The sequence below is a fragment of the Colius striatus genome, chromosome 2 (genome assembly GCF_028858725.1).
Source record: "Colius striatus isolate bColStr4 chromosome 2, bColStr4.1.hap1, whole genome shotgun sequence".
In the NCBI taxonomy this organism is placed as follows: Eukaryota; Metazoa; Chordata; class Aves; order Coliiformes; family Coliidae; genus Colius; species Colius striatus.
Window position 1 is genome coordinate 70,599,919 of NC_084760.1, and position 18,420 is coordinate 70,618,338.

Here is an 18,420-nt window from a genome sequence, read left to right on the forward strand (position 1 = left end):
ATGCTAAATAGACTCTCAAATCTGTACCTGACAACTTAGCACATCCTACAAATTTGCAGTACTTACTTCAACATGAAGGATGATGAAACAAAATATAGTTGCTGTCAGTGGAAAGCAAATCTTTTTCTTTGATAGATAGTAAGGATTCTTCAGTAAGGACCTTGATAATTAAAATGTCAACAAAGTTACATTGTTCTTCCCATACGAATGACATCTCTTGTTAATTATCCATTCCTTATACAGCACTTGGATCCTTTACATAATCAAATACGGTAAGCTCATGCTCCAGTAGAAAAATAAATCACTGTTGTTAGCATTTCTTGCAGAGAAGGATAGTGTTCTCTATGTCACAAGCAACAAAGAACACAATCCTCCACAAAGCATGGGAAGACTTATAAACTGTGCTTAGCTCTACTCCAAAGGCTGTAAATTTTAAAAAGCTGTAAACTCTAAAAAGCTGTAAACTCTCAACGTAAATACAGAATTCTCATTCTTTTTAAAGAATATTCATGCTGATCCACACAAGCTTTGGAGATTAACTACACTGTGCTCCTGCTGCCTTCCTTTATGGAGCATAGGGCTGCACTTGTAGAATGGCACACCTGCTGAATACGTATTATGGAACAAAATCCAGCCTATACATACACAGTACTTACCTCATCCATTCACATAAATACTGTCCAGTTATTCTTCTGAAAGCATGAAATATTTTATGCTTATACGTAATTTCTTTCCACCAAGAAGTTGCATCTTAAAATTATTGTGCCTTTGGAAATATAATATGCTCAACTATGCTTTGTGGTTAGTAATCTAACATCCATTCTTTGTGCATTCCAGAACTAAAAAAAACATGTAGCAGATTTCAAGTTTAGGGATCTACAGGCATTTCTTTGGCTAATAAAACACAACCTACAGTATGGTGGCTTCTGCAGAATAACTGGGCACATGTATTAAGCAATGTTTCGTTTTCCTGTGAAATGGCAGCCGTGGTTACTCGCAGCAGCATATATTTTCAACCCAGACTGACTACATTCTAAGGTGGGTCAGGTTTATACTACAAATTGGAGTCCAGACAATACTCAAGTTTTGATTAAAGGATTGAAAGATTACAGAGACTACATTGTCTATGAATATTTTATTAATGAGTAATTTTAAATGGTTTTAAAAGACTCATTTTGGGGCTCAAATATGAACATGAATCACAGGCTGTTAAGAAGTATCTCAAGTGTTCTGTCACATGGTTGTGCAGCTGCTGATTCCCAGGTCTTTTCAGTGTCTCTCCACATTGTACTGCACTACTTGCTTCTGCAGGAAAAACTTTCACGAATGTTGCAGCTACTCTATGGCAGCAGTTGGCCAGGAATCCCAACAATCAAGAACAAAATTCATGCAATCTATTAGAAGAAAGTAATCTGCTTTCTGTACTGAACAGTTTTGCATGGTACCTTCAGAGCACATCAAAAGAGGGCTCATAGGGTAACTGGATTTCACTCATCTCTAGTCATCAGACAGACAAGTCTATATCATACATGTTCATATGTTCCAAGTACAAACTTGGCTCTCCTCCCCATGCTTGGGCACACAGTCATGCTGAAGCTGAGTGGATCAGAAATCCTATGGGTCCTGCAGCCAGCACTCAGCCATCTCCCATTGCAGCACTGTTGTATGACCAACACTCACCAATCCACCCATGACAGCCTGGGCTTCAGCTGCCTCTGCAGCATGACCACGTGGCCGTCACACACGCTGGATCTAGGAATGTGGCACTTGTTCAGCAGGTACCACAGCTTTTTACCTGTCTCTTGACCTGTACCTCATGTTACGCTACCGGAACAGCCAAGCTCTGCAGCTGAGGTGTAGGGTGTCCACGTACATTAAACAACATCATTACAACCGGCAAAGGGTCTGAGTCTTCATGTCCCACCGTCTTTCTGTGACACGTGCACTGTTCTACAGCACAGCTTGGAGAAGTCATGGTGTTAACTACTGCCATTCACAATAGATCTCCCCCCAGTCCTGATGCAGTAGCAGTATCAAAGTGCAGCCAGGCAGACCAGCAACAAAGGCTTCTGGCTTTATGTTTTGGCTGGAAACGTGAGTGTGGAGGTATTAACAAGCTGACTCTTGCTCTTACCTCTGCCATCAGGGTGGTTCCAAAGAATATTTATCAATATGGTGAGAGGTGCTTTATATATATAAATACTGTTACCAGCAACAGACTGGGAATAATTTATTTTAAATGTTCTCATGCAAAGACAACTGCTATTTTCATGAGTTTAATACAACTGCAAGCGAAGAGTGTAACAGTTTGTGGAAATACTTAACTGGACTCAACTATCACAGACTAGCCCATAAACTAGTATTTAAAGTTATGGTTGGTTGCTGGTGGTTTTGTTGTGTTGGTTCTTTTAAATCCAAGACTCACAACCATTTCAGTGTGTATAAGTAGAGGCCCTAATGACTGTAGTCTTAAAAAAACCCCACCCAATCAAATCATAATCAGAACTCTCTAACATGTTGTGCCAGAACTGGACCCATAAAGTGGCCATTCAGACTAAGAGAGTTCAGTCTTTGAAAGGTGGAGATGTATCTGCCAGTCATGAATCCAGTGACAGAGTACTGTTCTTAACCTAAAACATTTCCCTACTTATGTCACTCTTTCCAGGGCCAACAAAGCAGATTAGCACTGGAGGAATAGTCAGCTGTAGTGGGGAGAATCATAGAATGGTAGGGTTGGAAGGGACCTTTAGAGATCATCTAGTTCAATCCCCCTGCAGAAGCAGGTTCACCTAGATCAGGTCACAAAGGAACGTGTCCAGGCGGGTCTTGAAGACCTCCAAGGAAGGAGACTCCACAACCCCTCTGGGCAGCCTGTTTTAGTGCTCCATCACCCTCACAGTGAAATAGTTTCTTCTTATGTTTAAACGGAACTTTTTGTGTTCCAACTTCATTCCATTACTCCTTGTCCTGTTGCTGGACACAATAAAGAGATGCCCCAACCTCCTGACATACATTATTTAGATATTTATAAATATTGTTGAGCTTCTGCTAGTCTCCTCTTCTCTAGACTAAACAGCCCCAGTTCCCGCAGCCTTTCCTCATAAGAAAGATGCTCTAGTCCCCTGATCATCTTGGTGGCCCTGTACTGGACCCTCTCCAGAAGAACGCTGTCCCTCTTGAGCTGAGAATCCCAGAACTGGACACAGGATCCCCAGCCTGTACTGGTGCATGGGGTTGTTCCTTCCCATATGCAGCACTCTGCACTTGTCCTTGTTGAACCTCATGAGGTTCCTCTCTGCCCAATTCTCAAGCTGGTCGAGATCCCACTGAATGGCAGCACAGCCTTCTGGGGAATCAGCCAGTCCTCCCAGTTTGGTGTCATCAGCCAACTTGCTGAGTCGTTGATGAAGATGTTGAACAAGACTGGCCCCAGAACCAATCCCTGTGGAACTCCACTGGCCACAGGCCTCCAACTCGACTCTGTGCCATTGATCACCACCCTCTGGGCTCTGTCATTCAGCCAGCTCTCTATTCACCTCACTGTCCACTCATCCAAGCCACACTGCTTGAGCTTTCTGATGAGGATGTTACGGGAGCCAGTGTCAAAAGCCTTGCTGAAGTCAAGGTCGATGACACCCACTGTTCTCCCCTCTTCTAGCCAGCTGGTTATGCACTCATAGAAGGCTATCAGGTTGGTCAAACAGAACTAGAAGATGACCAAAATGATCTTACTTGAATGAAGTGCCTGAAAGCTTGACCTTGCTTTTTGGACAAATGTGACTTTTGATAAGATGGGACTTTTAGCCCTCGAAGAGCAATCTGTGGTCAGGTACATACTAGCCTTCAGTTTGTAGCTGAGGAAGAATCCCGAAAGGTCACACGCATCTTCTCAAATGGCAGGAGTCAATGGCAATGATGCCTGGGGCTACTGCAAAGCACATGCCTTCCCATTCCGCTTATACCAAAGGCGGGGAAGAGCAGCAGTGAAAATTCTCTCTCCTCAGCTCAGATCAACCTCCAAGGCAACCTCCAAAAAATGCATGCTGCATGCCACCATGGGGAGGGAGTGAAACCCAACATAATGAGTAGGCAGCATTCCTCTAACAGCTGTAATTGTAGTATGTGCATAGAAATAGAAAACATTAAATAATGGCTTTTGCCTAATACCCATCCATGCAATAGGTGTACACTTTACAGCAAGGAAAAGAAAATCCTGCATCACAAAAATTAAAAAGCTTGTGATGGTTGCAACACAGCCATACGGAGCGCTTCAGTTTCTGCTGCTGCACCCACAAATCATCTTATGGGAAACTTATTTCAGAGATAAAACCAAAATCACATGTGTTTCTTCTTAAGCTAACTGATCTGGCTATTCAGACTTACTATGAAAACAGCTGTGTTTACATTTTGCAGCAGTCTCATGTCAGATTTCCTCCAATCCTGTTATCATTATTAGCTTTGTAGTTGAGCAATTCTTACCTGGGAAGGGAACAGAAAAGTAGCTCATGCATTTTTAACAATCAGAAAAAGTGCTAGTTAAAAGCTTTGGAGCATTAAGACTACTTTTGGAAAAAGAAACTCCTGTAACCAAGCTGAAGAGAAAAAAAAACATGTACATCCCTCACATGGTCTCCTTCATTTTCCAGTGCCCTCAACTCCTCAGCCAGGGGAGGGGAGATCACCATCTCTGTGCAAGAGGTCACTTTTCCAGCTGCTCCAGCAAAAGCTCCACAGGCGCTGCTGCTGTTCACACCACCACTCCAGAGGCTACAGAGATGAAGCAGTAAGTGCTGTGGCTGCCTCACAACTGGGGGAGGTGGGAGGTGGGTGTTGGGGGGGATGCATTGCTGTTTCTTCTTATTTGTAGATTGCCAAAGCTACAAATTTTAACTTGGAAACCAAGACAGGAATTCATTTTGCCATTCGTTACCCGCACAGTTCACAAAGAGGAGCAACTGCCAATGCTGTGGGCAGAGATTAGAAAGACTCCCACCAACAATAAAACTGAATGCAGAGCAGGGTGTGTTCACAACTGGTGGCATTTCCAACAGAAGATATCCAAATAATAAGTCTGACTTCCAAGCTACCTGGCAAATAAGCATGAGTGGAAGAGAACTGTAACATCTTGAAAGCTAAGTAAAAACTCCAGTGGCAAGAACAGAAGCAGCAGCAAAAAACCATTAATGAACTTGCCAGTTCCAAAGTATGTAGCCATCAATAGTATCATGACAAAAATATCAGTTTACTTATAAGACAGTGATATTTTACTGATGGATTAAGAGATTACGTGATGATCATATAATATCAAGAATTACACATCATAGCAGCCCTCATCTGGGTTATAAAAGCAAGAGATTTTTGTATACTTCATGCTGACATTTCTGGAGAGAAACCACCACATAATTCTTAAATTTATTTGGCCTGATTAGCAATAGACACTCTGCAGCAGCTGCCTTGCCATTGCTCAGCACTTTGTGCACACAAACAGCATGGAAGATGTGACAGCACTGCAATTTTGCTGATGTTTGTAGAATTACTTAACACGAAACATACATTTAACGAGGATTTAACTAAAAGGCAGCTCTTCTTTAACAATGGCCTAATGACACTCCAACAGTGTATAGAAAATCAGCACAAAGTATATTCACATGACTGTCAAGTTTCATATAGCTCAAAATCTCATTAAACAGTATTTGTTTTAAAAATCACAAGAGGCTTGAAATCATGAAAATGTTTTCAGGACATTTCCCAACCCTTGACTGCTGAATCAAGGCATCTTTACACCTTTCATCATTCGGACTGCAAAACAGAATCAATACCCATGCTGATAGTTCTCTGCATCAATCTCCCTCAAATGCCCCCGAGATGGATGGTTTCAAATGATCACCCTGGACCGACAGCTGGAAAGTTCACCTGTTCCTGGTTTGATAGGGTATCACTTTCTGCTAGGTGTTTCAGAATGAGAGTAAAAATGACGTTCATAGTCTCAGTCATATATTTCAGTGAAGCTGAGCCACTGAAGGAGGTTTAACAGTACATCCTCTTAGACCTCAAGTGTTTTTGACAGGACTTTAACACTGAATTTTATTTCCAGATTATTGCATTAGGACTGCTCAACATTGTGTTTTAGTTAAGTAGCAATTTTTTTCATAGACTGTAATAGGAGCTGGATGGAGCACTAAAACAACTGCTAAGAGGTATTCTAGCTCACTTCAACTCCCAAGCAAGGAAGTGACAGCAGACAGATACGCCAATCAAGACTAGAGAGTAAAAAAGTAGCATAAAAACTCCTTCCACTCTTCACTCCCTCTTCCAACATACTTGGAGCTGTGAGGAAATGCAGGCTATTTGTTTCAGTTCACCAAGTGATAAAAAATGCATCAGTACCTGGAGATTTTTGAGGAAAATCAAGTGTTTTACAGTTTAAGAACTTGAAATGTTTGTCTACACTGCAGTGCTTTAAACTCTTATGGAAAAATAATCCTGGAAATATGAACCAAAATCTTCAACAAAATCCAAGTCAAACAAGCAGGACTTTGGATGCAGCAGCAGGATTCTGGTGTCAGAGAAACAAAACGAAAAGGCAAAGCATGCAGTATGATGCCTAAAATAACATGCTGACTCAACATTTGAAAATATAAAATCTTTAGTTAGCTTTAGCTGACTGCTAACTCCTGTCTTACAGCACCTTCACCTACTGTTTAACTGAAGAGACAAGTCAGCAAGTACATCATACACTTTTATATCATACTACATTTCAAATCTCTTACTTTAGTGCTTCTCATCATTTGTGTATAGATGGTATTATAACAATTGTATTAAAGCTTTTATCTCTTTAGCTGCCTTGAGACGCAAGGAATGATATTTGAAAGAAAAAGTAAAAAAATAAGTGCTTACAATTATTTCCTAAATAAAGCACATAAACTTGGTCATGTTTTTTTTTAAGTAGAAACCATTTTAACTAATGAGATTAGTCTGCAAATCCTTGACCACATGAGTCAACTTTTTAGATATGGTGTTGATATTGAAGTCTGGTATTACAGGCCTTAGAGAAAAAAAACTATTTATTTGTTGTATAATAGTATTCTGAAGAAAGCACTCTATTTGGCTACAGAATGGAAGCCAAAAATATAACAGCAGATAGTTACTGCAAAGGCATTCATTATAAACTCCTGATTAAGCAAACAGGACCTTGTCCAGTATTTAGCAAAACATGAAACCTCACGAATAATGATTTCCTGAAATAAAATCAGCTGAATATAGACAAGATTGAGACATTATCCTGATCAATGACAGTAGCTAGAGTACATGCCATACCAATGCAGCTCTAAATGACATTGCTACGTAAGTCTTTTGGCCGTACAGTGCAGTGTTGCATCTCTCTAACCTCCTGTACCCCTGCTGCCCTGGAGACATATATGTGTTTGATTCTCACAAGATTGCCACAGGAACAGAAGTATGTGGGATGAAGCCACTAACCACAGACACCTTTTCAGACCTCCTATTTGCACTCCACCTCTGAACCTCAAAACAGATTTTCAGCTGATGGCCAGATTTTCTTCCTGGGAAGAGAACATTTGACAAAAACCTTACTGAAATTCAATAAAACTCAAAAAAAAAAACCAACCAATTAAAAATAAAACTCATAACCAACAAGGGGCTTTCATGGGCCATTAGAGAACTGAGTTACATCTCCATACCTGTATTGTGGAGCAGGATGAGGGAAGAATGAAGTAAGAACAAAACATGCAATGAAAGTTGTACTCCTACATACATAAAAAAAAGTGGTCTTTAAACATCTTGAGGAAGTGGAAAAAAATCCATTGCATCTACATAGCCAGTGATATTTTATCTACTAGTGTAAAGAAATTCTCAGGTTAAAATTGCACTACTGTCTATGTGTTGATAGAGCTGATGAAGAACTTTAGTATTTTTCAGAGTTACCTGCTCTGTGAATCTCATGCGACTCTAGCTTTTGTTACACATAGGTAACACATGTATAGAAATTTCTCCAAGCAGTACAGCAAACTCTCTGCTCTGCCAACTAAACTGTTTTGTCAGCTATTTCTAGACAGCAATGGTAAAGATTTTTAAATCAAATAATTAGTGCTTTGTAACCTGAGTTTGTACTCAAGATAAATTTTTTTATTCTAAAATAATTGTAAACACCTATAAAATTTTAAAAGCATGTTATAACAGTAAGACATAGATAGATTCTCTACTTAATGGCTTATGCCATTAAAATATTTCAGTTGAAAATGACATTAGTTTTATATAGTTTTATTATTTGCTTATTATTAATTGTGAGTTTAGAACAGTACACTGCCAAAAGGTGCTATTAATATGCATTTTGGTTTTGCTATCTAGATGAGAACAACCATACAGCTAAAGATGTAGTTAAGACAGAGACTTGCTTAACAACTAAGGAAACAGCTGTAAGATGTGTTATGAATGACCAACATACATAGTATTGGGCTCCTATAGGCAGAGCTATTGGCATCACTTGTTATAAATGTTGTCCAACACTTGCCAGGCAAAAATTCCTCTTCCTGGAACAGCTATCTGGTTCAGACTTTAAAACAGACTTACTTAAAACTTTCTACAATTCCATCTTGACAAAGGCTAGCAAGGATAATTACCAGCTCACTTTTGCCATCCTGGTTCAAGTTGAATCACCAATCCAAAACACAAAGTTTGGTAATCTCAGTTGAGTTCTACTTTGCATAACTATTTGTATCAGGCATATAGCACAATCAGAAATCTCAGGATATCCAGCCACGATGGTATGAATAGAACAAACATGGAGACTTACTGCATTGGTTTTTTGGTTCTGCCTTTAGCTGGACAGTATACAAATGATGCGTGCAAGCAGGATAAACATGTTTCCATTCAGTGCACAGTGTAGCTTCACTGGGAAGCTGGCACCTACAGAAGCCTGACAATTGAACAAGATGACTTTGCAGAGGGGCTGAACAGGCTTTGCCATGACAAGGCTTTGATAATTGAGGACACAGAAATTAATTTCTCCAGTGACTGAGAACACGTGCTGGTGCTTTCTGTATGCAACCACTGTCCTGAACTAATTAATAAAGTTACTTCTTTTCTTGCTCTTCAAACTATTTTAAGACATCATATCTAGATTTTCATGGCATGCTCAGGTAAGCCTGACAAAGATTTCAAAGGGTATTTCATGAAACACAGTCACAGTTACTAGTACACTGGCCTTTCTACAAAGCAAGACCCTCAAAGGTCTCTTGTTATTCCTCTGTTTCTGGACATTACTCATGTTTTAAGAAGCAGAAATTAACTGATACCTCTGTTAGTAGTAGTAGTACTTAGAAAAGCACTCCAAAAAAATCCATTATGCATTCTAAAATTGTTGGTCTTTCCTGGGTAGCATCCACTCCATTTCATTATTTCAGAGAGGTACATACTATAGCTTTTCAATGTAGTTTCATGGAATTAAAAGTCTTACTCGCTAGAACTAGGAGACTCTTTTCCTTCACAATTTACCTTTGTTCTGGAAGGAAGAATTAAGATTTTTCTTACTCAAGGTGTCAACTGAAAATTTGAAATAATAAACTTTTAATGAATTTGTCTTCTGTAAAAACACGTGTAATAACAATGAGCAATTCTCCCCAACAGCTTCTCACAAAGACAAATTTTGCAGGCAAAGACGAAAACTCTCCTCAGTGCATGATGCCATGTGTGAACAGAAAGTAATTACACACCTTTGGAAACCCTTGGCTTGGACACAAGGTAACACCACCACTGTTACACACAGCTGTGCACCTACTTGTCTGTCAGTCCCATTCTGCTGAAGCTGTACTTGCTGAACTACTTACTACTGATTTCAGGGAAAATAGACAAACCAAGATGTACAAGCCAAAATTGGACTTCATTTGCTTAAGTTTTCAGCATTGTTTCAAGCATTACAGTGATTTGCAAAAGTGCAAGTACCAAAAAGAAAGCAAAGAAGATTTCAATGTTACAGGCCTCGTGTCAGGAACAAATTCTCCTTTACGTTAAGATTTTTTCTTTCCTTATGGCAACTTAAAGGGGCATTCTGCTGAGGAACCATTCCAGCAACAAAAAGCAGCTGAGCAAGGACATGTTTCCGGTCCCTTGATAAGGATGGCAGGGCAAATGGAGAAGAGCCATTTAGAAATTATTTTTCTAAGTCATTAAACAATGAGACATTCTAAACCATTCAGTTAAGACCACACTTACTCAACTACTTTAAAAGCCCCACAGCAGCCTTTATCATTTCAGAATCATGGTACAATGTTGTCGTGGTTTGGCCCAGCTAGCACAACAGCACCACGACAGTTTCTCGCTCGATGCCCCCATTCACCCCCACCCTCGTTAAGATGGTGGAGGACCCAGTGAAATGGGAGTAAAAAGATAAGCAAGATTGTTGTGGATTGAGACAAGGGCAGGGAGGGCTCACTGCCAATTATGGTTCTGGGCAAAACAGACTCCAGTACTCGACTTAGAGAGGAAAGTAGGAAAGTTTATTCTACAAGAAACAGAACAGAATAAAAGCAAAAAGGGAGTAGGATGATGAGAAAATTACAACCAGCACTTTAAGATCTCCCTCCCCCATCCCTCCTTTCTTCCCGGGCCCAGCTCACTGCTCCCGATATCTCTACCTCCTCCCCCCTCCAACGGCTCAGGGGGGCAGGGAGTGGGGAATGTGGTCAGTCTCTGACAGATGGGCTCTGCCGCTTCTGTCTTCTCAGATGAGGACGACTCCTGGCATTCTTCCCCTGCTCCAACACGGGGTTCCTCCCCCGGAACACAGTCCTTAACAAACTTCTCTGGTGTGGGTTGTTCCCAGCAGCTGCGGCTTCTGCTGATACGGGTTCCCTTCCACGGGACGCAGTCCTTGGTGAATATCTCTGACGTGGATTCTTCACCGCGGTTGCAGTTTCTGCACTTGCAAGGTCCCTTCCTCGGGACAGGGCCTGCTCCGGCCATAGTGATAAAGGACCCCTCCTTCGGGACAAGGCCTCCTCCGGCCAAAATCACTGTCCCTGGCTCGGGGTCTTTAAAGAAATGAAAATAAATCTCAGCTTCACCAGTTCTCTCCACAGAATGCAGGGGAGTCTCTGCTACAGCACACCTCCTCCCTTTCATCACTGACCTTGGAGTCCGCATGGTTGTTCCTCTCACCGTTCCTACTCCTTGCACCACCACCAGCCAGAAGAAGAGAAGAAGGGGCAGAAGAAAGAAAGAAGATGGAGGAAAGACACCTCCCCTTCCGGCTTCTTCTTAAAAAGTGATCGTGGAGGCGTCTAATTGGCTCAGCCCCAGAAGTGAGCCTTTTCTGAGCTGGGGAGAGTTGTGAGCAACTTCTTGCAGGAGCCATCTTTGCAGCCCCTTCCCCCATACCAGAAAAGGCTGTCATGTCAAACCATGACAAATGTGCATATTAATTTTGATATTATCTGTTCAGACTATGGCACGCACTTTATTGTTGCCACTTAAAGGACTCTAATCGGATAACATCATTGACAGCTTAACCTTTATTAAACTGTTGATACAAGATGATTCTTTTAGTATAAAGTCAGATGAAGACATTACAAAAATTATATAGCTATTAATAGATAACATATAAACTATTTAATGGAACATTCTTTACAATATTGATCTTTTCTTTACAATCATAGACCAGAAAAATGAGAGCTTTCTGTCACAATATTTTACTAAATTATCATTTAAATAATACCTGAGTCTCTTTTCAGAGATCATTAAGAGCTATGAACAACTAGCTAACTCGGAGTTAAATCTGAAAAATAAGCTTATGGTATTAACTGGTACTTGTAACAGCACTGCTACTAATTGCTTTTAAAATCCAGGTACCCAGAAGCTTAAAGAGTTGGTAAGACACTGAAGTGAAAAGACTATAGTAACAATTATGCTTCTCTCATCTTTTTCACATACAAAACATTGTTTAAATATGAATTAAGCCTCACCATAACTGTAAGGTAGGAAGTAATATTAGCCTTTATAAAAACAGATGGTGGCTTGCTGAAAGGAAGAGGAGGGATGAGGTGGACAAGTCCATGGGCTCAATTATCCCATTTCGTATTCTTTCATAATATGGTGTCTCTGATATTGCTCCAACACATCGTGTTATTTTGATATTCTAACTACATTCATAATCACAAAGTAATTTTAAATCCTGGTATTATTCAGAGAAAACAATATTTCCTACCAATCACAGAGTAGATCTTAAAAAAAAAAAAGAAATCTGTTGTACTTGATCATTCATTACAAAGCCTTTGCAGACTTCACAGAAAAAAATCATATCGTATTTCTATACCTGGACTTGCCATAACACGTGAAAATAACAGAAATCCAATATATCCATAGCCAATGGGATAAAAATTCTTGCCTCGATTTCAAAGTCTTCCTGAGGACAGGAGAGCTTTGCTGCTTCCTTGTGTCACTCTACATCTAGCTGCTCAGCTAGGGTATTTGTGCAAGAAATTAAAATAAATAAAAACATACTGTAATGACTAAGAGATCACCAATGCATTCATGGTCCTAAGACAAGAGCTTAAGGCAGGTCTGAAATACTGAGTGATCAACTTAATATTGACCAATAACTAAAAACAATCAGAGAAGCTACTGGGATGGATGGATGGAATAAAGCTGTTTTCAGTGGGAGGAATTTTCATGTTCCTTCTGGCAAACAGACCATCAAAATAAAGTATTCACCTACGAGCATCACAGTTACTCAGTATCGTATCCCAAAATGGGTCCCAGCCATTTCTCCACCTCTGCCACAGACAAGTTTTTTCTCAGTGCATAATCTTCAACCTGCAAAAAGATCACAAAACATTTCAGAACTCCAGTTTTTACTGTTCACAAATTTTTTCAGAACATCTGCTCACAAGGTGGTTTTGCTACCACAGTAGACATTGCTAGTTACCTGATCTTTACATATCTTGCCAACAGCAAAATACTTGGATTTGGGATTGGAAAAGTAGAGGCCAGAAACTGCAGAAGCAGGTACCATTGCTAGTGATTCAGTTAAACCAATTCCTAGAAAAGAGAATGAGAGTTTTCTTAGTCTCTGAATTGATAATAAGCATAAATTCAGAACCTTTTTGTTGGACAGCTTCAGGTTAACTAAAAAACTGAGAAGTGTCAGATGGAATAAAACCAGAACCATTTTCCACTTGTTAACTATTAAAAAAATACACACAACATTAAACATAGTGCAGATTTTCATGACAGTATTACTGTAGAGCAACTGTACATTTTGAAGGACAAAATTTATTTTGGCAAATGAAACCAGTATCTCGAGGTTTTGAAACACAGGAAGATGTGTTTGGAATTGTGGAAGTAGCAGTGAAATGTCTGACAAAATATCAGAGGAAAACAAATGAAATTAATTCCTTTAAGAGTTATCATCTCAAGGCTTCTACGAACCAGGAAATATACTGCTGAATTGGCATTTTTCCTGTGTGGATCTGGAATGTCTTCTTGCAACCATAGGGACGCTAGAGATTTTTTCTGTGCAGCAGAACCCTGTTGGCATGCAGCCTGCTAGTTAGGGACATAATTCCTTCACCAAAAGCACAGGCAGTATTTCTCAAATTCTTCCTTGAATGAGCCAAAACAAAAATGGCAATGAAAAAGGGAAGGCAGCAATTCCTTGAACCACTTGAATTTAGGTTTTTTATGTAGCTTTGCCCCACACAATTTGCTCTTCTGTTGGCATTTCAAGCTTTCATTCACCTAAAACCACTTCACAAACCTTAGTAAAACACAGAGGTACCTGTTGTTTCCTCAATATTTGCAAGTTTCCACATAGTGAGTTTTTCTGTATGGTCAGGTTGGCTTGGATATCCAGGGGCAGGGCGAATTCCCTCATATTTAATTCTGCGTAGGTCAGAGAGCTCTAGCTGCTCAGTACTACAGTAAGCCCAGAATTCCCTTCGAACCCTTTCATGAAGCTCCTCAGCAAATGCCTTGGAAGAGAAGGCAAATATTTTTTCATTTATTATTATTTGTGCAGACTGAAGCAATAGCTATTTGATGAAGACAAAAATGATAGAGACTTCCTCCCCATTCACATTTTAACGTTTGAGAGAGCTCTTATCATAGGTGAGAAATTTGATAGTATTACAATTCACATACAGTATTGAATTTGTTTATTCAAGTATTGTACATTTTTCTCTTATTGGTAGACAGTGGCTTTTTTGGTTGTCCTGCTTTAAAATCCTCCTTACTCAATAGGTAAAGATGTGGAGAGGTAACCAGAAAAGATGAAATTCGTTAGCCTATGGTAGCCACACATCATTATAACACTGAAGTCATTAGGTTTTGATAGTCCAGGTATCTCATCCAGGTCTGGCTATGGAAAGCCACATCCTTCTTGTGGCCATGTAGTAAGCGCCATTGCTCTTTTGAGCAGAGGATCTTTCCTCTAGCTGAAAGTGAGCAACAGCTTTTCTTATCTGCTCTTACAGCTTACAGTGCTTTGCCAGCAATGGTTGCTTTCAGGAGAAATTTCCACTTCAGTGAGTACCTTTAGATGGCATCTAATTATAATTTCTGAAACTCTGTCATAGTCTGAAATACACAACTAGAGCTAAGCCCATTTGCATTGCACTAAAGTTGCTGTAAGTTTTAACATGGTTATTTAGGCATGGGGATTGGCAGATGGAGATAGAGGAGTGAGGGGGAAGATATCACAGAATGGTAGGGGTTGGAAGGGACCTCTAAAGATCATCTAGTCCAACCTCCTGCTAAAGCAGGTCTGCCTGGATCAAGTCGCGTAGGAACATGTCCAGGTGGGTTTTGAAAACCTCCAGAGAAGGAGACTCCACACCCTCCCTGGGCAGCCTGTGCCAGGGCTCTCTCACCCTCACAGCAAAGAAAGATTGACTGTCCTTTTTAAACAATTTTGGTTTAAAATCTACCAAATTCTATCAATAATCAAAACCCTCATAAAGAGCTCAAAGATGCTCTTGCAGCTGGAAGATATAGACAACAGAGTTCCTTCTGGCTCAGAAGAGGACTCTCCCCCTCAAGACAATTTCAGTAGAGTCAATTTGCCTTCAGATTGAATGCAGAGCATATGTTACAGAGAGCAGTCTGTTTATGCTAAAACTCAAAACAGCAACCTGTCAAGCAAATCTAGTACACAGCCAGAAAATTTGCAAGGAAACACATGATAAAACCTCATACCTCTGCCAACCGGTCACCGAGAGCCTTTACCATTATGATACTGTATTCATCATCCTGTTTCCTAAATTCATTGCACAACTCATCTACACCAAAGCAGGCCACAGCAAACAGGCCTAAGTAGTCACAAATGCCAGAATCCAGCGGTGCTATGAAGTCAGAGAGGCAATAATATGGATCTGTGCAAGCAGAGTCCTTCTCAGCCTGAAGTAACAAAAACAATGCAGTAAATCAGAATATTTTTAAAATGTATTATTAGTGCACTATTAAAATAAAGAACAGTATTGTTAAGACTAAAGGGCTTAAGGCATTTTTGACAAACACCTAACTAGTCTTCGAGACATGATGGCTTCCTTGAATAAAAACATTAATCATTACAAAATACAGAACACTTGTGCAAACCACTGGGTAAGAGGAGGAATCCTGCATCTCTAGCACTCATAGATGTCACTTTTGTTAGCAAAATGGATGGCTGATGCTTCACATCCCAGTTACGCAAACCACAGAACTCTTCACACAATTCTTGCCATTTCTGGATGGCTGTGAGAGTTCATAGAAACACTCAGCTTCTTGCGCTACAAACCATATGCTCAGTAAGCTAGTCAAAGCAGCATCCCAGGATGTAGGTTTATGCCAGCCACAAGCAAATGCAAACAAAATTTATCTATCACCCCTAAAAAGTTGAATCCCAAGCAATGTTCAAGTGAGTTTACACAAATAGGAAATATCCTGCTACTGGATCCATTTCCAAAACGGAAAAAAAAAAGGGGGGGGGGGGGGGGGAATAGAAAGACTGAATGCTGGCCATAGCACCTAACAAGAAGGTTTACAAGTTGAGAGTCATCTGAGGATATTAACTGTAAGAACACAACTGATATTTAATAAGTGGCACACCTCTTGCAAATGTACTCAACTTACAGAGAAAGAATAGTTATTTCACGGCTATCAGCTGAAGATTCCTCTCCAAATTTTCTTATTTTATGACAATATATTAACCATGCTTTCCATCCACTCCCAACTACAGTTGAAACAACAAACATAACATGACCATCACCCCCCCCCAAAAAAAAAAAAAAAAAATCAAGAAAAACTGTTTCCTTACTTTCTACAACCTACTAGGTTACAGAAAGTACCATAAAACCAAAGAAATACACTTTCTCCACACAGGCGAAAACCATGTTAATTTTAAAGTTCTTTCTTATGACTACAGTTAAAAGAAAATACTAAATGCATCTCAAACATGTAGATTTACATCACATCTTTAACAGCATCAATGTCATGGAGAGAACTCTATGTACCGAAAGGAACATTTTATGTAAGAAACAGAAGACAATTTTCTCTTCTACTTTCCTCTGATAGAGCCTCAGATGAATTACTATGTATACCAGATTCGAAGAGAAGCAGATAGAATACATAGAGCCCAGAAGAACAATACATCCACAATAGCCCAGAATTTCATGAACTCAGCTTTTGGGAAAAGTCTGAATAAATTGGGAATATACTAGATAACAGGCCTAAGAAAACTAACAGTATTCCAATAGTAAAAGTCATTACAAGAAGAACAAAAAATCAGATATTCTCCTTGGGAGAACCATGGGAAAAGGCCAGGAAAAAACACTGTAGTAAACTTGATTTACAAGGGATATCAAAATGTTTAATTAGGCAGTGAGGCCCTGGAACAGCACTGCCTGAATGCTGGTGAGAACAGTTTATCAAAACACTGGCCATGGACTGTCAAGAAACACTAGCTCCATACAACAGATAATTTATTCCAGGGAACTGGAACAGATAAATTTGAAGTCATGTATCTCTTGGTACAGTTCTGCAATTCCCCAGAGAAGATTGTACCCTAGAAATTTAGGTAGTTGCAAAATTTGTTTCTGCCACGTTTGATGACTCTCAATACGTGAGCTATGAAAAAGCCAAGTCAGAAGGCAAGGAAGAAGAGGCAGAATATCTTGAAAATGTTCTATCAAAATAAATGCAAATCTACCCAGGTATGATTCAAGCATGAGTACTTAAAACGATGATTCCCTCAACCAGAATTAGCAGCCAACTAACTACACTGCCTCTTCTTATGGGGGATTTCACAATTAAGACTATCAAAAACACTTATCTCCACTGAGCTTTATCTTCCAGGTATTTTAATTGTTTTTTTAATCTTCAGCACATAGAATTTCCCACCTAAAGCCAAATCTAAGGATATTAGAGAATTAAGATACACCAGGTTCTCATGTGATGAATTTACACACCACAGTCCTTTAGGACATCTTTAATATTAAAATGAAGGAAGAAAACACACATCTTATCTGAAAATGGCAAATCTATAAAGCATTTTGTCAACTACTACAATACAAATACCTAAGTCATCACTAACAAGATCTTGTTATTACCAAAAGGGTGAGACAACAGCTGCTGACAGATTTAAACAACTATTTTCCAAACAGATTTTAATTAAAGCACTTCTGTTACTTTCTTGCAATTCAGGAAAAAACAAAATAGCTTTATTTAACAAATGTTCTGTCATTGTACCTGTTGCCTCAAGCCATAAAATGTTGCAACTGGTTGCGAAGATCCCACCACCTCTTCTACAGCATATAAATGGATATCATCTTGAACACTTTGAGCTGGCCAGAACCCAACCACACCTCTAGCTTGTAATTTCTTCTGATCAATCAATTTTTGCAGTAGATTTTGAGCATCATTATAAACTCTCTTTGCTTCTTCACCTATCATAAAAAAAGGGAAATGCTTTAGTAAAGGCATGTTTTCACAACTGGCTAAATGGCTTTAAACATAGCCGAAGATTGGTTCATTTTCCACATCATTCTCTGATGATTGATGAGTGTCTTTCCCCATTTACTTTTCAGCCTGGCACACCAAGGTGTTGCTTTAAACAAATTATTTTAGGGACAGCATGTTTTTCTGTATTTTCACTATTCCTACGTATTTCAAGACATTCAGAATCTTAATGCAGCACAACGTGTCTGTTAGGATTATCTACATGAAATAAATGCAATTTCAGTACTCACCTACACTTTTATCATTAAAGACTTTAGGGAAACCTCGATTGGGATACTTTCCCCTAAGTTGCCAGACATCAAAGAAAGGCTTCCAGTCAATGTATTCTACTAGCCTCTGCAGGTCATAATCTTCAAAGACTTTGGTGCCGATGAATTTTGGTTTAACTGTAGGAATCAGAAGTACAAGCAGATA

At 39.6% G+C, this 18,420-nt stretch overlaps 1 protein-coding gene across 5 annotated transcripts in view; it reads right to left on the bottom strand.

Moving 5' to 3' along the window:
- Nucleotides 1-11,010: 11,010 nt before the first annotated feature.
- The window catches only part of MTR (5-methyltetrahydrofolate-homocysteine methyltransferase), a 53,113-nt gene continuing 45,703 nt past the window's right edge, over nt 11,011-18,420 (bottom strand). For 2 of the 5 annotated variants that reach the window (XM_061991041.1, XM_061991038.1), the window contains exons 28-33: nt 18,237-18,392; nt 17,737-17,933; nt 15,208-15,408; nt 13,793-13,985; nt 12,941-13,053; nt 11,659-12,828 (exon numbers count right to left, since the gene is read on the bottom strand). In XM_061991041.1, coding sequence (XP_061847025.1) covers nt 12,742-12,828; nt 12,941-13,053; nt 13,793-13,985; nt 15,208-15,408; nt 17,737-17,933; nt 18,237-18,392 — 947 coding nt within the window. In that variant the 3' untranslated portion in view covers nt 11,659-12,741. Of the gene's footprint in view, nt 11,049-11,253; nt 11,335-11,658; nt 12,829-12,940; nt 13,054-13,792; nt 13,986-15,207; nt 15,409-17,736; nt 17,934-18,236; nt 18,393-18,420 lie in introns of those variants that run through there. The other 3 variants (XM_061991040.1, XM_061991039.1, XM_061991042.1) reach the window with 3 other exon arrangements.